Source organism: Poeciliopsis prolifica, unplaced genomic scaffold (genome assembly GCF_027474105.1).
Source record: "Poeciliopsis prolifica strain line A6 unplaced genomic scaffold, Auburn_PproV2 SCAFFOLD021, whole genome shotgun sequence".
Classification (NCBI taxonomy): domain Eukaryota; kingdom Metazoa; phylum Chordata; class Actinopteri; order Cyprinodontiformes; family Poeciliidae; genus Poeciliopsis; species Poeciliopsis prolifica.
The window spans coordinates 1,026,259-1,049,012 of NW_026562396.1; the positions used below are offsets into that span (position 1 = coordinate 1,026,259).

General features: G+C 38.3%; 4 protein-coding genes across 4 annotated transcripts; 3 read left to right on the forward strand and 1 right to left on the reverse strand.

Moving 5' to 3' along the window:
• The first annotated feature begins 5,312 nt into the window (after window positions 1-5,312).
• LOC129369445 (60S acidic ribosomal protein P2-like) lies at window positions 5,313-7,860 on the forward strand. The gene is made up of 5 exons (XM_055044840.1): window positions 5,313-5,395; window positions 6,434-6,557; window positions 6,674-6,722; window positions 7,373-7,468; window positions 7,740-7,860. The coding sequence occupies exons 2-5, from the start codon at window positions 6,435-6,437 to the stop codon at window positions 7,817-7,819; spliced, it is 348 nt and encodes a 115-aa protein (XP_054900815.1). The 5' UTR covers window positions 5,313-5,395; window position 6,434; the 3' UTR covers window positions 7,820-7,860.
• A 1,809-nt stretch (window positions 7,861-9,669) lies between these two features.
• LOC129369446 (ferritin, heavy subunit) lies at window positions 9,670-11,777 on the forward strand. Its single transcript, XM_055044841.1, has 5 exons — window positions 9,670-9,925; window positions 10,309-10,414; window positions 10,796-10,942; window positions 11,189-11,314; window positions 11,412-11,777. The coding sequence occupies exons 2-5, from the start codon at window positions 10,313-10,315 to the stop codon at window positions 11,568-11,570; spliced, it is 534 nt and encodes a 177-aa protein (XP_054900816.1). The 5' UTR covers window positions 9,670-9,925; window positions 10,309-10,312; the 3' UTR covers window positions 11,571-11,777.
• Window positions 11,778-14,226: 2,449 nt separating this feature from the next.
• On the reverse strand, window positions 14,227-17,636 carry mcee (methylmalonyl CoA epimerase). The gene is made up of 3 exons (XM_055044842.1): window positions 17,588-17,636; window positions 16,572-16,912; window positions 14,227-14,591 (listed from the first exon to the last, which is right to left on the reverse strand). Exons 1-3 carry the CDS (start codon window positions 17,613-17,615, stop codon window positions 14,439-14,441), a joined length of 522 nt encoding a protein of 173 aa, XP_054900817.1. The 5' UTR covers window positions 17,616-17,636; the 3' UTR covers window positions 14,227-14,438.
• Window positions 17,637-17,684: 48 nt separating this feature from the next.
• On the forward strand, window positions 17,685-22,710 carry mphosph10 (M-phase phosphoprotein 10 (U3 small nucleolar ribonucleoprotein)). Its single transcript, XM_055044740.1, has 11 exons — window positions 17,685-17,798; window positions 19,225-19,852; window positions 19,928-20,124; window positions 20,201-20,366; window positions 20,681-20,822; window positions 20,941-21,008; window positions 21,106-21,243; window positions 21,325-21,435; window positions 21,620-21,727; window positions 21,819-22,049; window positions 22,429-22,710. The coding sequence occupies exons 1-11, from the start codon at window positions 17,713-17,715 to the stop codon at window positions 22,576-22,578; spliced, it is 2,025 nt and encodes a 674-aa protein (XP_054900715.1). The 5' UTR covers window positions 17,685-17,712; the 3' UTR covers window positions 22,579-22,710.
• The last annotated feature ends 44 nt before the right edge of the window (window positions 22,711-22,754 follow it).

Here is a 22,754-nt window from a genome sequence, read left to right on the forward strand (position 1 = left end):
GCCAATCGTTACTTGCACAAAAACGTGCGACCATCATAGACAGAATTATGTTCCCACTAGCGCAGAGCTTAGATAATGTGAGAGGGTAGATTATTAATGAAATTAGTACTCTTCCCTGATTGTTTATTGATTCATCATTAATTATTAATTGATTACATTTTGCTTTGATTCAGACATGTTTGAGTAATTGTTGAATCTCTCTTGGCAATCATTCAGGGTTGTCTAAGAACTTACTCTCACAAAAAAAAATGGTGATAAGCCCATCTTATAAAAGAAATATTGTAGGAGAAAAACAGCTGTCCTGTTGATAAAGTTTGCCTTTAGTGGTTCTTCAGAGATATTTTGCCATTTTTGTCTTCTGACCTTAAAAGCCCCGTCAGATTTTACCCAATGGAGTTTCTTGACTGCTATATTTTATTTAGTACTTAACAAAAGTTGAGAAAAGGGACCTGAGAAATAGTTTTCTGAAGATGTTGACATTATGAATGTTTTTGTGCTCTCATTTGTTGTTGTTGTTGTTGTTTTTTTTTTCTTCTCATTATTGGATTATTCTGTGTCACATCACGTGACCTGTCTAATTGAACACACTTGTGTACAATAAAAGGGTGTGTCCTCCAACAAAGGAACAACACGAAAGCCAAACCGGTGCGAGTTTCTTGATGTCACGCTGAACGCTGTGCCGAAAACTGATTCTGCTAACAGGTTATGGGCCCAGAATCAATGAAGAAACAGGTGAATGCCTCGACAGACCGTGAACACCTGCTGTGTAAGTAAACGAGGAAAAATGAACAGAAAAGAAAAAGACATGGCACACAGCCGCTGGTCAAGACTTCTTTTTGATGGAGATGAGAAAAATTATGAACTATGGGAAACCAAGTTTTTAGGACATCTTCGACTGCAAGGGTTGAAACAGACAATTTTGACAAGTCCCTCCGATGATGACGATGAAGAGGAAGACGCGAAGAAAAATGCTGAAGCTTATGCCGAGCTCATTCAGTTTTTGGATGACAAGAGTCTATCACTTATCATGCATGACGCGGCAGACGACGGACGTGCGGCACTTGGAATCCTGCGGGCCCATTACGCCGGTAAAGGAAAGCCCGGAGTGATTAACTTGTATACTGAACTGACTTCGCTGCAGAAATCACCCAGTGAATCGGTTACAGAGTACATCATCAGAGCTGAGACCGCGATCACCGCTTTAAGGAATGCAGGTGAGGTGCTGAACGATGGACTTTTGATCGCCATGATTCTGAAAGGACTTCCAGGACATTTAAGCCATTTGCTGTTTACATTACGCAAAGCGAAGATGGTGATAAATTGACTTTTGCAGAATTTAAGACTAAAACTCAGAAGTTTTGAAGACATTGAGAATATGCGTGCTACAGTAGTATCTGAAGACAATGTGATGAAAGCTAAAGCACATTCTGGCACAAAATGCGCACCAAGAGGCGCAAATGATCCTGGAGCAGGAAGTTCTGAGATCGTGTTTTAAATGTGGGATGAAAGGCCACATCAGCAGAACCTGCCAGCGGAAGCAATGGTGCAGTTACTGTAAGAATAACAGTCACAGCAACGCAACCTGCAGACGGAGAAAAAACAACGGGACAACGCACGGAAAGTCGCCGAAGAGACGGGCGGCGACAAAGAGTTTGCATTCCGGTGTGCGACGCTGACACGCGAGTGGACGACATCAGGAGGAGAGGTCTGATGGTGGACTGGTGCAACATCGCATATAATCACCGACATCGGGAAGTTTCGGAAGCTTGATGAAAGTTTCCAGGCCGAGACGCACTGCGTGGAATTGGCTGATGGATCCAGGTGTTTTGGGGTTGCTAAGCAACGAGGAGACGCGGAAGTGTGTTTGATCGACAACAGAGGTCGACGTCTTAAAACGGTGCTGAGGAACGCATTGTACATCCCTTCATATCCGCAGGACATCTTCTCAGTGAAGCTGCAACATCCAGCGGAGCAACGGTGATCTTCAAAGAAGGAAAGAACGTTCTTCTCAGAGACGATACCAAGTTCCCCATTCACGTATGTAACAAACTGTATTATTTGCAAACGACGGACAATGAATGTGGTGATCAGTGTAAAAAATGTTATGACTTACAAGGTTGGCATGAGATTCTTGGACATTGCAATTACAGAGACGTACTGAAGCTAGAAAATGTTGTTCATGGCATGGAAATTAAAGGGAGAGGTGAACCAATGCCATATTGTGAAGTTTGCACAAAAGGAAAATTTGTTCTAACTAGGAGCAAGGAGCCAGATGCAAGAGCTAAAGAACCACTAGCAATGGTCCACACAGATTTAGCAGGACCTATAGATCCAATGTCAAAAGATGGTCACATATATGCATTATCCTTCACAGATGATTATTCCAGTGCAGTCTTTGTATATTTTTTGAAAAACAAGAGTGATACAGTACAAGCTACTGAAAAGTTTATTGCTGACATGACCCCACATGGAAAGATTAAATGTATGAGGTCAGATAAAATAGTATCAGACACGAGACCTCCGCACCATATTCTCCACATCAAAATGGTACGGCAGAACGAAACTGGAGAACTTTATTTGACATGGCTAGATGTATGTTAATCGATGGTGAGTTACCAAAAATGTTATGGCCATATGCAGTCCAGACAGCTGCTGTAGTGCGAAACAGATGTTTTAATAATCGCACAAAACAAACACCTTACTTCATGTTGACAGGCAGACAGCCTAACATTTCTAGGATGCACAAGTTTGGATGCGTTTGTTACACTTACAAACGAGAGAAAGGGAAGCTGGATTCAAGGTGTGAAAAAGGCATTTTTATAGGGTATGACAAGAATAGCCCAGCTTATATGGTCTACTATCCAAACAGCAGGAAAATCCAGAAACACAGGCTTGTGGAAATTGTATCCAGAGAGAAAAATGAGACTGTAACTTTGGATGATGATGATGATATGATAAGAATTAGTCCCAAAGCAACCAAAACTTCAGATGCTGATCCAGTAAATCAGGACCCGAGCATAGAAAAAGAACCAATGGCGAGTACCAGTCACACAACAAAACATGAAGAACCTGAGAGGCGATACCCTGTCAGAGAAAGAAAGAAACCAGATTATTTAGATGACTATGTATGTAGCATTGATGATGAAGAGCAAATAGCTAACATTGATTACTGTTACAGACTGATAAGTGGAGTACCTCAAACCTACAAAGAAGCTGTAACGTCTGTGAATGCAAAAGAGTGGGTTACAGCAATGGACGAGGAAATGCAGTCATTACAGAACAATGTTACTTTTTCCCTGACCGACTTACCTGAGGGTAAAGCTGTAGTGGGGGGTAAATGGGTGTATGCAATCAAAAAGAATAATGATGGATCAGATAAATATAAGGCTAGATATGTTGCTAAAGGATTCAGTCAAAAGAAAGGTGTGAACTATGATGAAACCTTTTCACCAACTGCTAGCATGACGAGCATCAGAGTGTTGATGCAAAAGGCAGCACAGGAGAACATGTTTGTTCACCAGATGGATGTAAGACAGCATATTACATGCTCCAATCGAATGTGAATTTATATTGAACAACCAGAGGGCTACAAGAAGGAATCTCAAGAAAATGAAAGACTGGTGTATAAACTGCAAAAATCTTTATGGACTCAAACAGTCGGGCAGAAACTGGAACAAAATGTTGCATGACTACCTATGTGAAATCAAGTTTGTTCAAAACCCTGCTGATAATTGTGTTTACACAAAGATTAATGATACTGAAACTGTGCATATCATTATATGGGTCGATGATTTGATTATTGCTGCCAGTGATACGAATATCCTTAAAGATGTAAAAGAGAAACTTGCATCCAAATTTAAGATGAAGGACTTAGGAAAGTTGACACTTTCTTGGCATTGACTTTGAAAAAGAGGCTGACAGTGTTAAAATGTCACAGTCGAAGTATGTGAAGAAAATACTGGAAAAGTTTGACATGCAGAACTGTAAGCCACGAACTACCCCTTGTGAGCAGAAACTTAATTATGATGATAATGCTGAAGTAATGAGTGATGTCAGAAAATACAGGGAGGCAGTAGGAAGCTTAATCTATTTGTCAACATGTACAAGACCAGATTTAAGCTATGTAGTAAGTAAACTGGCACAGTACTTTGCAAACCCAACCACAGAGCAGTGGAATACTGTAAAGCATGTTTTTAGGTATCTAAGAGGCACAAGATAAAGAACTATGTTTTAAAAGGGGTGCCCGTGATAACCTTATATATGCATACAGTGATGCTGATTGGGCAGGTGATGTATCCGATCGAAGGAGTACAACAGGTTACTGTATGAGTCTAAATAAAGATGGTCCGTTAGTCTCATGGAAGACCAAAAGACAGCCTACAGTAGCTCTATCTACATGTGAAGCAGAGTACATGGCACTAGCTGCTTCTATACAGGAATGCTTATACTTGAAACAACTGTTGTTCAACATGGATGGTCTGGATTATTTAGCTAAGATTTATGAGGACAATCAGGGTACCATATCCTTAGCCAAAAATCCTGTGAATAGACAAAGATGTAAACATATTGATATTAAATATCATTTTGTCAGAACAGTTGTAAATGAAGGAAAAGTCTTCTAGAGTACTGTCCAACTAATGAAATGGTTGCAGATGTACTAACTAAACCAGCAACAAAGATTAAGTTGAGGAAGTATGAAATGTTTATGTTTGGCGAATCATGAATGTATTTTGGTTGAAATATTAAGAGTCAGAGGAAGCTACCCAAATGTGAGCAAGTGGGGGTGTTGACATTATGAATGTTTTTGTGCTCTCATTGTTGTTGTTGTTGTTTTGTTTTGTTTTACTCATTATTGGATTATTGTGTGTCACATCACGTGACCTGTCTAATTGAACACACTCGTGTACAATAAAAGGGTGTGTCCTCCAAACAAAGGGGGAACAACACAAAAGCCAAACCGGTGCGAGTTTCTTGATGTCACGCTGAACGCTGTGCCGAAAACTGATTCTGCTAACAGAAGAAGAGGAAAATAAACAGTCACAGATTCAAATGAACAGTAGCACTGTGTTATCAATGGTAAAATTTGACAAACATAATCAGTGTGTAAATTCACAAAAAATGAAAGAAATGTACAATTATCTATGTAACCACTCTATACCGTGAAATTTGCGGAACATATTTTACGTCACAAGAAACATACACTTGAAATGTTTAATGCTTACGGAAATCAGTCCAGCTGCACTCCGGTGCAGCAGGAGTCCTCTCCGATCTCGTTTCCTTTCCTTTCTGCCAACTCACGAAGAAGAAAAGCTATTTCCGCTTTCCTCGAATGACGTAACGTCCTTTCTGTCTGTGCCAACCTCGTAGTGAACACGCGTTGTCCGTCTTAGCTCAAGTGAGTGCCTTATTTTTTAAGCAAAAACGGCAGTATTCTTTGGGGAAATAGTCCCGACGTCTAAATAAACTACTAATCTTCCAGTCTCGGCAACTTTAGGCGTTGAAGATCGATGTTTCCGCTCGATTTGATGTGTTTTACTGCTCGCTTAGCTGCTGCTCGCTTAGCTAGTAGCAGCGAGAGGGAAACTCGTGCCCTCTATTGGATGTTAAACGGAAAGATGTTTCATATTTTCTTCACTATTTCACTATTTTCACAGATGACGCCCATGGATTTATTTACACACATTAGTTATGAAACAGAAAGAAATCGCTGGTTTCGTTGACACATCTTAAAAAGGCCCGACAGATCGTTCTCTTAATCCCTGTCTACTGCTTGTAATATTAATAAAACATGTACACATAGAAGAATCGTAGACTGTTCATTTCTACTTTTGTGGGTAAGCAATGTGAAATAGTACATCACATAATCCGTTCTCAAAGATAAGCTCGGGAACTCACTGTGGGTCATGAAAAACCCCACTAGGTGGTCTCTCACTAATCTCTAGGAAGTTCAGGCTTTCTAGTAACATACTGATCTATAATACTAGTTAAAATGATTTAACTTAAGGTGTACATAAATATGTTTTCTTCAGTAAGAGGTTGCCGTCAGTAGAAAACAGAAAAATCTTGCCATGAGGCAAATAAAAAAATTAAACTAGTAGGAATAACCTTTATTGGCACTTAGCGGGGAAATTAAGGTCTAACAGCCGCTATGTGATAGAAAACATGAAGCATGCCCATTTACACACACAAAAAAATACAATTGCAATGATAAAAAATACTGTTGTTAAAAATATCACACCCAGGCACAACAAAATGTGCAATTGAACATAAGAACTTTAAAAACCCTGTAAATTTGTATAGTTGTGCATAAAAACAGACTATTTAAAACACACCAAGAAACTTCCAAATCCAGCAGAGATGTGAACACTGAGTTTGTTGGGAGCGGTGATGGTTATAAAGTATTTCGATACCTAAATGACCGCCTGTGTTCCAGGATGCGTTACGTAGCTGCTTACCTGCTCGCTGCCCTCGGTGGCAACAATAATCCCGAGGCCAAGGACATCAAGAAGATCCTGGAGAGCGTTGGCATTGAGGCTGATGACACCCGCCTGAACAAGGTATGGAGGCCGCCGCTTTCCATTTTCCTCCTTGTAACCGGGAGACTGCTTTTATCAGCAGCCGGTCAGGTCTTCAGATATTCATGTCTGTTTTTTGTTTTTTTTTCCCCCAACAGGTCATTACAGAACTCAAAGGGAAGAATGTCGAGGAGGTGATTGCTACTGGTGCGTTTTAACAAGCTTTTTTTGTTTAAATTATGTCTGTCTAGGGATTTGGGCACATGCTGGGCTTTAACATATATCATCTGACTCAAAACTGCTTCTAATTTTTCTAAAAGTAGTTCAAATGTAACTGCAAGTTCTGATGTTTGGTGTTGTGACAAGAAAAACAATTGGATGCAAAATGAGTATAATAAAAACAAAGGCTATTATAAGAATAAAGAATAAATGTATTCTATGATCTATGAAAACATACCATCAGGTCTGTTTCTACTACAATTTAAATAATTTTTTTGTAGTGTCTTGAAATTTAAAGATTTTAATAATTGCAAGGAAAAATTAATGCACATTTAAGTTGTAAAGTGTTGTTTGAAAGAACATGATAAGCTTTTGTCAGAATGTAGATATAATTTTAATGAAGCACACAGGTGGAGTTTGAGAATATACACATAGTTAAATTGTACTGTAGATAACTTGGTATTTTAACCTAATCTTCTTTAAGCTTAGGTTAGTTCTTCGGATTCATTTTGTTTTGATAAATTCAGAAAAACAATAAAATCCACTCCATCGATTAAACTGCTTTATAATACCCAGGGTTTTTGCTGATTCTCACGGTTTACTTGTACTTTCTCTCCCAACTCTTCTTCTGTCTTCAGGTTACAGCAAGCTGGCCAGCGTGCCAGCAGGTGGCGCTGTAGCTGTTGCCAGCTCTGCTGGTGCTGGCTCAGGTGGAGCTGCTGCTCCTGCTGCAGGTGAGCGTTTTATCTGACCTCATACTTTGTCATAAGTGCTATAAAGTATTACTAATAGATACATACAAATTTGTGTATTTTGTTGAAAAATAATAACCTTGAATATGTCTTAACCTTACGAGGTTGACCCAGTGTGTAGAGATCATATCAGTAACATAGTTTATGCTATGTTTTTGCTGTTATGGTGAATTCATAGTTTGACAACTTTTAGAAAAACATCCATTTGTTGTGCTTTGAATTGTGATTGTTTAAAATGTGTGTTGTTTTACAGCTGCTGAAGAGAAGAAGGAAGAGAAGAAAGAAGAGTCTGAGGAGTCTGATGACGACATGGGATTCGGCCTCTTTGACTAAACCTTTTTAAGTCATAAATAAAAGTTTTTGAAAATTGAAAACGTTTCCAGTCTAAATTGTCAAATGCTCTCAGAAATCCACTTTGCAAAGATGTTATATTAGAAAATCGTTTTGACGTTTAGCATGTTAATTCATGCAACTAGAATTTTAGAGATTTTGATAAGAATCCAGTTTTTTGGAGGGAAAGTTGAGGTTTTTATGTGCATGCAGGACATCATGGTGGACAGTAGGTGGCGTCAAAATCACTGATGAAGTGAAACGTGCTGTAAGAGATCCTTTTGTTTTGGACACGTTAGCTCAGCATTTTGAATAATTTAAATGTAAATAATTTAAGCCGAAACAGATTCTAAACACACCTGCATTATTTACGGCTTTACGCAGAAACTTGTGCTACTGATCTGCAGATGAATTAACAAAAAAAGCATCTTTGCAGAGTCATCCTCGATTGCATTTAAATGATTTTATTAAATTGTAGCTTAATTTAAGTTGGACACTATTAGTTACTTTTGGTATTGTTTTTTAAAAACCTAAAAAAGTTAGTTTTTTAATGTAAAAAGTTAGGTTAAAAAAAACAACTTTAAAAAAAAGAAAATTAATAATAGCCTATTATGTGAGAACAATATGGCAACAATTAGCGAGTTTAATTTCAAATTATTACCAGAATGGGCTAATCAAACGTTCAAACTGTTAAAGCCTTGTTATTGAGTTTTTGGTGTGTTAAAATTATTCCCTGCGCTCAAAGACTAACACCTGTAATTTCAGGTATTTGCGGCAACATAAACTAGTTCTGCAAGACCTGACTTCATGTAACCTCTTCTCTGATTGGATGGACAATATGCCATCCAATCAGAGACATCGCAACATTAGCTAATTCCTAGAGGAAGGTTAACAACCCAAAGCCATTTCAGCACAGAAAAAGAGAAATTGGACATAATCTAGTGAAAGCATCCTAAAGTCTCTGGATTGATAGATTACCTCTACATACAGTTGTGTTAAATGTATCTTCTTTCTCTAAAAGGAAACGCCTCCAACCTAACCTGTAGATGCATTCACTTACCTGGTTGGATTTAGTCATACGTTTGTGTTATTAACCAAATAAAGAGTTAAATATGAATATTGTATCCAGATCTTTACACGATTATTTAAGTCGCGTTCTTGCGTGTGTCGTAATGTTGCTTACATCATCCTAAACTTTTTAAAATATGTCAACGTGGTTGTTACACAAACCCAAAAGATCATCTGAGCACGTGGTTCACCACGAGTCATCAAGTGATTAACTGTCTGTCCTTGTTCCTGGCAAAGTTCACACTCAGTTTTAATCCCTTTGTCACTGAGGAATTGTTATTCTTGATGCCCCCCCCCTAAAAAAAAAAAAAAATAAATAAATAAATAAAGTGAATATATGGCACAAAAGGTAGATGTTTGAAAAATTGCAACGTGGTGCTTAAATTGCTGTAGCAAACACATATATTGTTTTTAAAAAGCTTAGGCAAAATGTCTGTAAACAAATTATACATTTCGCAATTAAGTGCCATCCGGAGCACTATGTTTTTGTTTGTTTGTTTTCTTTGTTTTTATCTTCACACTTGAACATACAGGGCATTTTTGTGTTTTAACTGGTGGTGTTACATTTGAAATGAAGTATTAAATACTTACTTGACAAAACAATTATTAGTAATTATATTATTTCCATGGGTATTTCTGTTCATAAAATAAGTGTTGTTTTAATGTATTTCTTAAAAAAAGAAGAAGAAGAACCTCGCAACGGAACATTTGACCTCCGTTGCCTGGCTCCTCCCCTATCCAGTTGTGACGTCTCCTCTAAACGCTTTATATACCCACTTTCCGCACGTAGCGCGTACAGTTGATCCTCGTTAGCGGACGGTGAAGGTTACCTGCTTCAACAGTGCTTGAACGGCAACCTTTTATCTGTCTCAACATTCAGATAGCAGCTTCTTTTCAGCTTCTTTTCTCTGTCGAGCAATTCGAACTTTAGTGCCAGCTAGCTAACTTATCCTCCATCACTTTGCTTTGCTAGAGGGCCATTTGTCTTTGAACGCAACCAGTCGAAGAGCGGCGACCTCCTCAAAAGACGACCGAAATACGGTAAGGAGAGACATGTGTTATGTAATGTTCATTTCTGTGCGTGTGTGTTGGCGTTTATGTTAGAATGTTTCTTGTTATAGGGGTTTAATTGTTCGTTTTCTCCACTAAAACGCTGCTCGTGTAGCATTTGGCGCAGGAGGCGCTTTATGAGCTGTTAGCAGTTGATGGCGCACAAAGCCTGGCTTTTCCATGCAGTGTTTACTGGGCCATGGAGGCTGTTTACTTATTATGAAGAGTCTCTAGGGGCTAGAGTCGTCTTAGTATTGATTCATTTTCAAAACTTCCGCATTTATGTCCCTCGATATACGTGTGCATAAAATTGTAGTTTTTTTTTTCATGTTTTATTGACCTTAATTCAAATACGTGTTGTGTTGTTTTTCCAGAACCATGACTTCCCAGGTGAGACACAACTACCATCAGGACTGCGAGGCTGCCATCAACAGGCAGATCAACCTGGAGCTGTATGCCTCCTACGTCTACCTGTCTATGGTGAGTCCCATATCTGAACTGAGCAGAAATGAAACAGCTGCGGTCTGGAAACTATGTGGAACAGGTGTCCAACAATATGGGGAACTGTTACCTGAAAGAGGAAGCAGGCAAACCAACTTCGTTTGCACCTGAAACTATTTGTTTTTTGTCCTGTGTATTTTGCTTGGGCAGGAGTTCCATATATGCAGAAGTTTAAAACATGATTTTTTTTTTTTTTTTTAAATCTAGACTATCTTGTTCTGACATTACTGGAATTGGAGACTTGTGTAACCAGAATTTTATTATTTTTTTTTAAATTTGTTTTTACTTTGGCTTGTGTTAAGTTTCATTCACTTCTAAATGCTTAAATATAGAGAGCCTAAACATTTTCCTTTTTCACAGGGCTACTTCTTTGACCGGGATGATCAGGCATTGCACAACTTTGCCAAATTCTTTCGTGGCCAGTCCCACGAGGAGCGTGAGCATGCTGAGAAGCTAATGAAACTCCAGAACCAGAGGGGAGGAAGGATTTTCCTGCAGGACATCAAGGTAAAAAAAATGAAAGTGGTGGATTTTTTTAAATTTATTTTTTCTTCTTTTAGGATATTGAGTTGTTTGACTTATCGTTAAACAAGTTTTGGGTGTGGCAATGCAGATACTGGGGGTGTGTGGCTGACTTCTGCTTATCTTTTCTGACCACTCATGCCAACCCTTTCAAATTTAAGTATAATGTTAAAACTACAAATGTTTGAGAATTCCTCATTAATTTGTGTTCTCCTGCTCTTTATCTTCCAGAAGCCAGACAGGGATGAGTGGGGCAGTGGTGTCGAGGCTCTTGAGTGTGCACTGCAGCTTGAGAAGAGCGTGAACCAGTCACTGCTGGACTTGCACAAGCTCTGCTCCACTCACAATGACCCACATGTGAGTATTTGAAACTCAAATTCAATTAGGACAGTCTCTGATCTAGTTAAAAGCTCAAATATCATGAAGACTTGCTGATTTAATCTCTGTCTTCCAGCTGTGTGATTTCATCGAGACTCACTACCTTGATGAGCAGGTGAAGTCCATCAAAGAATTGGGAGACTGGGTGAGCAACCTGCGCCGCATGGGAGCTCCTCAGAACGGCATGGCGGAGTACCTGTTTGATAAACATACTCTGGGCAAAGAGAGCAGCTAAATCCGTCCAGAAATTGTCAAAGGAAAAAAGCTTGTGTTTGTGGCAATTTGCATATTCTATAAATTTCACAATATATTTTTGGCATTAAATTGGTCATTATAGTCATTGTTTAACAGTTCTGAAACCTTTATATCTGTAGCTGTAGTTGCTGGATGTTTGCTATATTGTGTTGAAAGACCAAAATAAATCCTACCCTCTGGATTCTCATTTGCCTGGTTTCATGTATTCAATGTTAAGTGGCATCTTGTGCTAACTTGAATGGACTGATCTTAGAATCTTATCACTATTTTCAAAGGTTCCAGAATGTCTCAAAACTTGCTTGGAAAGATTTGTGATTTTCTATATCTTGGGCTAAAGTTCAGACATTCAGGGGTCTGAAGGCTCAAAGTGTTAAGCCATAATTACTATTTACTTCAAATCTCAAGTATAGACCTTGTGTCTCAAATGAGCAACTTGGTGCAAAACTAATGACCATCTGACAATGGTCAATGCTGAAGTTTGGGTAATTGCTTTAAAAGATCACCTTTTACATGAAGCACATAGTTAAAGTTGGGCCTGACTGAAAATGCCTGTTTGTCAGTTTGGCAGCAAATCTGCTTAGATTTAAAAACAAAAAAAACTATTTTGTGTAATTTCATGGCTGTGACTAAAAATTAATTGGATAAAATTGGCACAATCAGATTTTTTATTTAACCACTTTATCCTTTTTGTAAAATAAAAATTAAGTTTTTCATTTTAGCACATGTTTTCACAGAAGAATCTGTAAATAAGTACTTGTGGAAAAATGGTGTAGGTTTAATCTGACTGGGATTCATTGGAGAGCAACACCTTTCAAGCACTTTATGAATTTGCTTTCAGCCCTACAACATATCTAGCACAAAGAACTGCATGAACTAAGCTGATACAAAAACAATTTCTCTCCATACCACTAAATTCTGGCTTTAACATTAGTGCTGCTAGTTTAGTATTCTGGGATACACTTGATATGACCTCATTCCTAATCAGGTAGCTGTGACGTTGGAAGATTCAACATGATGGGTTTAGATTAATCTTGTTCCCTGACTTCATATTTTAGATTTTGTTTTGCCCAAATGAAATTAGTTGGAGCTCTACCACCATGGCTGACAGCCCTGAGAGGTTTCCTTTTCCATCAAAGCCATCCTGTTTCCATGCAGCAATCACTGCACTTGCAGATTAAATGTCATTCTTCTCTTTTCCAAATTTTGAGATTAGTGCTGCTTTGGACCAGTTATAGTTGCCTGGTAATACAGAAACCTTAATAGGTACACCATATGAACATGTCTCTGCCTTCACTAGATCCTTCAAGTGTTTATTGCACTTAGCAAGTCGATGTTCTTGTGTCTTAGTTTGAAGGTTGTAAACATGACTCTTAAAATTAAAGGATTTTGGTTAAGTGTCTAATCATGTGGTTCAAGGTGGTACTTTGCCTTTAGCTGCTTATTCAAAGAAGTCTTACTCAGATGTTTCAAGTGACGCTTCACAGCTTCAGTTTCAAGTGAAAACACCATACTTTTCTTTTTTTGGTAAAACCCAACATTAATTTCCAAACATTTATTCCACAACGTTCTGCAAATCTGAAGTCATCAGGGAATTTCCATGTCCTCCAAGAAAACGTAACAGGAAGTCCAAGTGAAATGTTTGAGCTTACCACACGTCATCAAGACTTTGCCATTTTGCAATCTGATCTGTGGTGTCCCTGTTTTCCTCTTGAATCTTAATCTGCGCCTTCTAGTGGTAACCCAACATTCTGGTATCATGGCTTTGTAAGCTGTTTATGTTATGATGCGTTTTGTGGTTAACTTGTTGCCTTGACACTCAGGACAGACGCATCACGAGGGCCTTAGCATCTTATAAGAGCACATGGAACCATTGAATCATTCAAATACCAGGAGGTTTCGTATTATGTTTCTTGTAGCCTCCAAGGGGAAACCAAATCGGGTCTTTCAGCAGGATGACTCAAATCAACAAACGTCATCAGACAAATTCAGCCCTCTGCCCTGGTCATTACATCACACGGACATAAACCCTGTAGAAAATCTGTGGAGTTGTAGAGAAGAATCAGGACTGTGGACCCTCGAGATTGTGCAAGAATTAACTCATGAAGATTTTTTTCTTTGTATACTTTGAACATGTGAAATGTTACACATTTTATAAATGATTCAAAAACAAAAAAAGATAAAATTTCTTTAAAGTACTTTTTTTTCTCCTCAATATCAGTTGCATTGAGTTCAAATGTATGATTTTCTTAAAATGTTTATATTATTCCACTGCAATAGAAGTGCTTTTTATGTAGCTTAACATAAGATTCTATAAATGTGCGTTATGAGGGGTAATGCGTTATATTTTAGCCATGTTAAATCTTTTTGCACTGGCCTTGTATTATTATTGGATGATACCAGCAGGGTTTATTTAGGACCATATTTGCCTGATAAAGATCAGTGACAGAAATGTTGCTTGATAAATTTCCTCAGGATGTCGAACAAGAGTGGGAGTTTTGCTTCTGTTTTCCAGAAATGATCCGTTTTTCGGCCAACCCACTTGTTTCAAGTTGCGGCCGGCAGAGAAGAACATTGTGTTCTGTTAGATTAAAATATCAAGCTCTGGTTCAAAAACGCATTTACAAAAAAGCAGGCAGTTAGTGGAAGTTCCTCTTTATGTCTAAACACGCCATACCCACTATAAATGACTCAAACAAGTACAAAACAGAACTAGGAGAGCCAGGAACACAGTTTCTGAAATGAGAAGTGCCACGAGAGCATTAACCAACGCCACCACCGAGTCATCAAAGTGGCTGAGGAATATGTAGATGTACACGGAGAGCTCCCACAGCTCATGCAGATCAGAGGCTCATGCTTCTTCCAGCTCCACCAGAACACCATCACAGTCTTTGGGATGAAGAAACATGACGGGTTTCCCATGAGCGCCTATCCGAGGTTCTGCCGACAGGGTTCTGATGTTCTTTGACTTCAAGTCAGCCACCGCAGCGGTAATGTCGTCCACCTGCGGACGGGAGGAAAGCTCTGTTAATCATTCATCTGCAGTTAGTTTATCGTACACTTTACCCTACTGCACCATAAACTGAGACAACAACTGAGTCAGCCCTCTGAATCACTTCTACTTGTCCACAGTGACAGCACACTTTTGTTGTAGTGAGAGTTAGAAAAGATGAACAGTTTCCAAAAAACTTGAGTTTCAATTAAATAGAATTTACGTTTCTACGATGCTGACAATTCAGTCGGGCAATAATGTTGAGATTTGTTTACAGAAAACCTTCAACCCTCAGCGAAATGTGCAGCAATTGAATTGTGTAGAGTTTGCATTCTTTGTTTATAAGATTCAAAGATACATGATGGAAATACTGAGCTAACCAAAAAAAAAAAAAAGAAAAAGAACACTGGCTATTAATTTGAGCTGTTCCTAACTCTGTATGAATCTACAATTATTTATGGATTGACCTGTTTTGTAAGGGACTGTTTCCAAATTATTATTTCACACTTAAAATGAACTGTAAGTCCTCCAATAAAATGCAGTTTAGTTTAAATTTCCAATCATGTAACCAAGACAACAACAAAAAAGGTTAGATCACTGAAAAGAACAAAACCTAAACTAAAAAGAAACATACGTGACAGCTCACATGTCAGTAATCTTCCTTTTCAAATGACAGTGGCAATGCCTTCTGATTATATGGTTTTAGGCAACCTGCAGAGGAACTATGTTATTTGTTATAGATTGTTACAGCCAGTGGCCTCTTCTGTTTTTCTTTTTTTTTCTTTTGAAAGAGCTGAGTAGTAACATAGATTATATTCCACAAATTAGGCACAAGGAGGTGCACAATGTTAGTATCCCTGCTGCAATAAGATTTGTGTGCAAAAGAGAGCGAGACAGAGAGAGGACAGTTTGTGTTTATAATTCCTATGATCTGGGTGTACCTTGTCTCTTGCTCAACGACCTCTAAACAAAGGCACTGGTAACTGCAACAAAGTAAAATCAATGACTTCTCAACACAGCACTTTAACACAAGAAAAAATCTCAATCCTCATTTAAAAAAGCCACATTTTTACACAAAAACAAGGAATTTGACCTCAATTCCACTTTGCTCTAAATGAGGACACAACTGTGATCATCAGAGAGACAGCCTGGGGAAAAAAAAAACTGGTTTATGAAAATTGTTTTCTGTAGCGCTGACCTGAAGATGAAAACCTAAACAGTTTGTTTAGGTCAGAATCAAGATATTTTGGTTCTGCAGAGATATCAGCAACTCTTTTAACAACGCTTGACCTGTGCAAGTCCTGCATGAGAGAAGGTCAGCCCAGAAGATATAATACTTTGAAATATTATTAAACTTCCACCTGAAGTTCAATTTCTTATTACTTTGCTTCAAAGGAGAAACAAATTCTTAAATATCCCTTATTGTCTATACACTTCTGGTCATAACAGCACACTGTGCACAACCATGGATGTGGGAATATGGAAGACAAATAAGTTTTAGGTCTAACAGCTACCTACAGCAGATGAAATGTCCTCCTGTAAGAAACAGGTAAAAAGGGCCAGCAAAGATCTAACACAGTGACTGAGAAGTATGTCCTCCTTCACAAATGATAAGATTGTACATAGTAACTCTTTGAGAGCCAACTTGTTATCTTAAAAGTTTTTTATAGACCCAGCTAAAGAAATTGGAACATATCCTGTCCTTCCAACAGGCTACTGTAATAAAGTGCATCTGTGATGAATCCTTTTTATGTCTGCATGATTTATAGGTCTGCCTGAAAATCTGTTAAGCTACTGATACTTTACAAGAGTATGAGAACATCTGGCTGCCTGGCTTTAAAACATCAAATCAAGAAATGATTTTGCACAAAACCGCTACAATAATATAGTCGCCTCCTTTGGAATCTGCATTATGAGTCTTGTAGATGTGAATACAACTTTAAGCGGGCAATCTATTTTAAACAGATAGTTTTAGTGCCATCAGTTTCGCACCTCAATACAAATGTGGTGCATGCCTCCTGACTTGTTTTTCTGTAGGAACCCAGAGATGGGGCTCTTCTCCCCGAGAGGATGCAGCAGCTCCAGCTTCGTGTTGCCCAGCTCCACAAACACTGTGTAGACACCGTGCTCCGGCAGGGGCACCTTTTCGCTCACAGTGGCACCAAGTACGTCTCGATACAGAGCCGTGGCTTTCTCTATGTCGGGCACGGCGATGGCTACGTGGTTCAGCTTCCCCAGCTTCCACAGCGATCCAGGAACACCCTGGTGGAGGGGGGCAGTTGTCGAATGTCCTCGCAAGATGGTGGCACGGGAACATCTGGAAAAGCCTGCAGCTGAACAAAGATTAATATGATGAGAAATGTTACAGCCTTGTCCAAACATTTTGCATCAAATTAGCTTCATGAATGGTTTATGGTTTAAAAACATGTAGTTTTATTTTACTAACCAGTGTTATAGATTTAAAAACACTTTAGATTTTGTGTCTAAAGTGAAAACCTACCTGTTAGAAAATACTTAAAGATCATTTAAACAACATCTGCCTTACAGACTCTCAGCTTAAAACGTGTTTTCTGCCACATACATTTAATTTGATTTTACTTACTTTATTTTCTTACCCACTATTGTCACATTTTGCATCTTTAGTTTTAAATTTTTGATTGCAGTAATTTTACTGTGATGGCTCTTTTATTTGTGTCTTAATTGTTTTAAACTAAATCGCATTTGAAAGTGCTTAAAAAAGTTTGAAAAAAAATAAAAATAAACTGTAAAGTTTGCCTCCCTTTTCCTTCAGGGTTAAGAATTTTTTCATGCAGCTTCCTGCAGATTTTCAGATAAGACCTACGACACAGGATAAACTTTTAGTTTTCGTAGATTTAAAACCCTTGTTAAAAAACAATAGTCACTCTAGTTTTAAATACTGTTAGCATAGCATGGTAATAATGAAGGTGTAAAGAATATCACATAGGAGTCCAGTAGTTGGCGTAAGACATTAGTCGACGTAAACAAACCTGCAACCTTCAGCACAGCGGACGCCATGTTAGTACCTCGGAACCAAGCTGCGACGGCAGCGGAAGTGTGTCACTTAGAGCCTATTTACCTGCGACACTCAGACACTCACACATGTGAGTGAAACATGGCTAACCGCGAAGTGAGGAGAGTGCTGGAGGACTGTGTTAAGATAATAAATGACAACACTTCCCAGCCGGAGAACTTTCTAAGGCAAGTAGCTAATGCCGGAGTAAACATCTGCTCAATCTTTCTCAGACTCAAAAAGCAACGATTGGCCTAACGCTAAGCTAAAGCTAACTGCAGTAGCATTCGTAGTAGCTGTAGCATTAGCAACAGATGTAAATTGAGTGTTATAATTGAAGAAAAAATATTAATTTGCTACAAGATAACATGAATAATTAAGTCTGAAGTGTATTTAGAAATGCAGTGGTCAGAGTTTTCTTTGCCGACGCCGATTTGTAGTTTTATATGTCTTTCTACATAATAGAAAACATAAAGGGGGGTTTAGCAGATTCATTGACAGGGATAATATTCTTCAATTCAACAGAAATTGAAACATGAAACCTGCTTCTGGTTATTATTATGTTGTAAAATGTCAATCAGAGCTTATGTTGTCGTTGATTAATTAATTAGTTCTTAGTTTTAAAGCATAATGAATGAAAAAAAGTGTTGTTTTATAGCTGACCTAACCCTATATAAAAATAGAGAAAGTGTTGTGGACATAGAGACAGACACTATTTTACAACTGTAAAGTGAAGAGCTCTCCTATATTTATTTGGATATAGAAACAAAAGACAAATATGCTGTTTGTAGAGCGAAAGTTCTGATTTTGTCTCTAAAAATGAAACACCGGTATTGATATTTAATCATATGGTCACATGGGTACAGCTATAACTGTAGAAATAATTTGTATTTTATGTGTATTTACATTCATTACAAAACAATAATTGCTTCATATTTGGGTCGTGCCAATTTCATGTTTCTGTGTTCATTTACTCTGGCCTATTTTGTTAACTTATATTGGTGGAACATGAAACATACATATTAACATTAGACTTTGCTAGATTAAATTTGGTTGCAATTCAGCCACATTTTCCCCACTCTTCTTTTCCTTATTCTGTGATCATGATGCATGAATTTATGGGTCTCGAAATCCTATTAAATATTGCATCTGAGCTGTCCTCTGTGATTGTTATATTTTACACCTGGAAGTTGCGACTAAAATAGTACATATAAAAAAGTTTAGATTTCCAGTAATCTTTATTACAAACATACATCTTTTAAAACTGTTTAAAGCATTTTTTCCTACATTTATGTGTTTGATGATGGGGTGTACATTTGTTTAGGCGTATGTTTCACACTTGGTATTAATATATCAGATGGATATGTTAAGACATAAACATCTGCAATATGTTTTAGCATATTACAGATGAATGCACTGTGTTACACTTCAGTTTTCAAATTTTTGCTGTAATTTATGTATTATAGATCATAAATCTAATATTAGTTTCTTTGGCATCATTTGTTGCTCAAATAAAAAAAAAAACAAAAAAAAAAAACCAAACACAGTTAGAAATTTCTCATTGAACCGTATTTCTAGATCTGCTGGATTAAACAGCTGTTTTCATCTTTTCAGCCTTCAAGATGGACCTGCAGCAGAATTTACTTCCCTCACCAAGACCCTGTATGACCTCCAAAAATCTGTGGAGCCTGCTGGTTGTAAAGGAAGCCCACTGCCTCAGCTGGTGGTGGATAACTTTGATGAGGAGCAGATTTGGCAGGAACTGGAGTTACAGAATAATGCTGTAATGAAATATTTTAAAAATGCCATAGATGAGGCTTTCATTAAGACTTTGCTGGAGGAGGAAGACGATAATGAAGAAGAGGCTGAAGGAGAGACGGATGATGAAAATGACACTGAACAACCTTCCAAACCACGAAATAATGAGGCAGCGGAGGCACACAGTGACTCTGAGTTAGACTCTGACATAGATTTTGATGTGGACGCTCTTGAGAAAAGAGAGAAGCAGAAGAAGCCAAGTGCGAGGAATGACTCCAGAACAAAAGTTGTTCCCTCTGAGGTTGATGATAAATTCTTCAAACTGTCAGAGATGGAGTCTTTTCTTGATGAGATGGACAAACGTGAGGGAAAGGAAGACGAGGGCGAAGATGATATTAACTATTTTCAGGATGTTCCTTCTGATGAAGACGATGATTTGGACTTGGATGAGATTATGTCCTCCAAAAAAAAGAAGAAAAATGTGGTATGTACATCACATTTCTGCTTTCCATGATTACACAGAAGACAAAAAATATAACAATTTTGTTTATATTAACAGGCAAAGAGCTCTAGGAATCTCAAGTACAAAGATTTCTTTGGCACCATGGAGGGTGGACCAGCTGAAATAAATGAGCAGTCAGACGATGATGATGATGGTGAGATGGAAGACCTCCAGGATGATGATGGTGGTGAGGTGGAGGACCTCCAGGATGAAGGTGAAGAAGAGGATTTTGATGAGGAAGAGGAGGATGATGAGTAAGTGTGATCAGTTTTGTTTTTATACATTTGAAGCACTTTAATTTGATGGCAGCATGTCTGTGCTTTCTGGTAGCGGTGACGGAGGAAGTCCAAGTAAAGCCTCTCAAAAAAAGGTGACCTTCGACCTTTCTGGGGATGAGGACAGCGAGGGAGAGGACATGGAGGAGATATTTGGAGGAAAAGCTTCAAGCTCGGAAAAGTCTGAAGTAAAGTCTTCATATGAGAAGCGACAGGAGAAGGTAAAGCTTCAAATGTTGATTTGGTTTCTAACCGATTCTGATGTTTACTTCTGATACCACAGAGTTGAATTTCTAAAATGAAGCAAAACAAAAACTTCACTATAAAAACATTGAGTTAAGAATATAAATAACTTTTTCTGTGGTCCCAAGTTTGACCTCTTTTTTGTTTTTTACCGTTTTGAAATTGTTTGATGGGTCACTTTTTTGATAATTCCTTAAGCAGAAAATCTTGATAAAAGAAATTTTCTCAATAATATGTGAAAGAAGGTTCCCTGCAGTTCACTTTTAGTTACTTCTGGTCTCCCATCTTGCAGATGTCTCAGAAGATCCAAGAGCTGGAGAACGCAGCTCTGGCAGAGAAGGCGTGGCAGCTGACCGGCGAGGTGACGGCGCAGACCCGTCCGGAGAACAGCATGCTGGAGGAGGATGTGGAGTTTGAACAGGCATCAAGATTGGGTAAGCATTTATTCTCATGCTTTTCGATTTGGTCAGCAACTCTGCTGCTGTCATTTGACATAGCAGTCCATTTACCAAGTCTTTCAGGTAAACCAAATAACCCAGTTTTGTTTTTTAGCCCCTGCTATTACTGAGGAGACCACCCTGCAGCTTGAAGACATCATCAAACAGAGAATAAAAGACCAGGTCAGACATAGAGACTTTTGTTTAACCTGATTTTTTTAAATTATTATTATTATTAATGTTTCTTTTAATCTGTGACTTTATGTTGTGTTCATACAAGGCATTTGATGATGTGGAGCGTAAAGAGAAGCCTAAGGAGGAGGTTTTTGACTACAAAAAGAGACTGAGTCTGGACCATGAGAAGAGCAAGCAGAGTCTAGCAGAAATCTATGAGCAAGAATATATCAAACAGATTCAGGTTTGACTTTAAACTTGTTTACGTTTCTTATCTATCGCATACAATCCACAGAGCCTCCGTTTTATTATCCTCTTATTTCAGAATAAGACAGAGGAAGAGGAGAACCCAGCTCATGTAGAAATTCAAAAACTTATGGACACGCTCTTCCTAAAGCTGGATGCTCTTTCCAACTTCCACTTCACACCAAAACCAGTGAGTTATTTTCTGATATCAGTAACTAAAAGGTACAAAAAAGGCAAAATAAATAAAATATCATTTTGAAATTAATTTCACTCAAATAAAATAGTTAAATGAGGATGAGACGATAAATGTAAAGGATTTCAGGATAGTGCAGGTGATGATGAACCCATCCGTCCTTGTTTACTTTCTTGAACAGCCTGTTCCAGAGGTCAAGGTGGTGTCGAACCTCCCGTCCATCACTATGGAGGAGGTGGCTCCGGTCAGCACTAGCGATGCTACTCTGCTCGCACCAGAAGAAGTCAAGGTTTGCCAACTTCAATCCGGTTACAAATATCTATGATTATACATGCTTTTCAGTTACACAACAGCTTATAAGTATTTTCTGTTTTTTACAGGAGAAGAACAAGGCCGGAGACTTACTGGGCGATACTGAGAAGACGTCGACTGACAAGAAACGCGAGAGACGGCACAAGAAGAAAGTGAAGCGTCTGAAGATTCAGGAGAAGGAGAAGAGACAAAAACTTAAGGAAGCTAGCAGAACCGGGGGAAATAAAAAGCCTTCGAAGGCTGAGGTCACTGAAAGCCTGAAGAAACTCACAAAGGGAGGCAAAGCCGTAATACTAAAGGTTGAGCACTTTATTGGATTATACACAAACCAAATTCTCATAGTTTGTCTGACTGACAATGTGAACACTATTACCAAATCTTTTAAAAACACATTTGCTATGGACATATTCTTTCTAGCTTTTATTTATATGACGTTACAGGCGAAGCACTAGTCACAGACTGGTTGCATCCTTTATCAGCACATTTTTAACCTGCACATCACAATTTGAGTATCTATTTTTAGCATTTGTACATTTCGCTGACTCATCTTTCATTTATGCAGATTGAACCACACCTTCTGATTCAACACAAACAAGTGTAAGGGGCACTTCATTGCCCCTTTTATAGCTCAGTGTGTTTCTGAAGTGACACATCTAATACTGCTTCCTTTGCTTTCAGGATGAAGGGAAGGACAAGGCTCTGCGGTCTTCTCAAGCTTTCTTCTCTCAGCTTCAGGATCAGGTCAAAAGTCAGATCAAAAGCACAAAGGAACAGTCCTCAAAGAAGAAGAAACAAAAGGAGGTTTCTGTCATTAAACTCAAGCTGTAATGACTCTGCTGGTTTATTTTTGATTTCACCTTTTTATTGTACAGATTCTTTTACGAAACAACTGCAATACTTAAAGCCTGAAAGTGTGAATACATTGATTCCATTTTTATTAAAATATATACTGTGGTCACATCTGTTTGTGTTTATTCACGTTACACGTTTATTTTACTATCTAA

What these genes read in the sequence shown, in the direction of transcription:
- LOC129369445 (XM_055044840.1), top strand. Translation starts at nt 6,435, where the DNA reads ATGCGTTACGTAGCTGCTTACCTGCTCGCTGCCCTCGGTGGCAACAAT. An exon ending in CGAGGAGGTGATTGCTACTG is followed by an intron (nt 6,723 to 7,372) that starts GTGCGTTTTAAC and finishes TTCTGTCTTCAG; the next exon opens with GTTACAGCAAGCTGGCCAGC. An exon ending in AGCTGCTGCTCCTGCTGCAG is followed by an intron (nt 7,469 to 7,739) that starts GTGAGCGTTTTA and finishes GTTGTTTTACAG; the next exon opens with CTGCTGAAGAGAAGAAGGAA.
- mcee (XM_055044842.1), bottom strand. Translation starts at nt 17,615, where the DNA reads ATGGCGTCCGCTGTGCTGAAGGTTGCAG. An exon ending in CGCTGTGCTGAAGGTTGCAG is followed by an intron (nt 16,913 to 17,587) that starts GTTTGTTTACGT and finishes ATCTTTGTTCAG; the next exon opens with CTGCAGGCTTTTCCAGATGT. An exon ending in TGCACCACATTTGTATTGAG is followed by an intron (nt 14,592 to 16,571) that starts GTGCGAAACTGA and finishes TCCCGTCCGCAG; the next exon opens with GTGGACGACATTACCGCTGC.
- LOC129369446 (XM_055044841.1), top strand. Translation starts at nt 10,313, where the DNA reads ATGACTTCCCAGGTGAGACACAACTACCATCAGGACTGCGAGGCTGCC. An exon ending in TTTTCCTGCAGGACATCAAG is followed by an intron (nt 10,943 to 11,188) that starts GTAAAAAAAATG and finishes TTTATCTTCCAG; the next exon opens with AAGCCAGACAGGGATGAGTG. An exon ending in CCACTCACAATGACCCACAT is followed by an intron (nt 11,315 to 11,411) that starts GTGAGTATTTGA and finishes TCTGTCTTCCAG; the next exon opens with CTGTGTGATTTCATCGAGAC.
- mphosph10 (XM_055044740.1), top strand. Translation starts at nt 17,713, where the DNA reads ATGGCTAACCGCGAAGTGAGGAGAGTGCTGGAGGACTGTGTTAAGATA. An exon ending in TCCACTTCACACCAAAACCA is followed by an intron (nt 21,436 to 21,619) that starts GTGAGTTATTTT and finishes TTTCTTGAACAG; the next exon opens with CCTGTTCCAGAGGTCAAGGT. An exon ending in TCGCACCAGAAGAAGTCAAG is followed by an intron (nt 21,728 to 21,818) that starts GTTTGCCAACTT and finishes TGTTTTTTACAG; the next exon opens with GAGAAGAACAAGGCCGGAGA.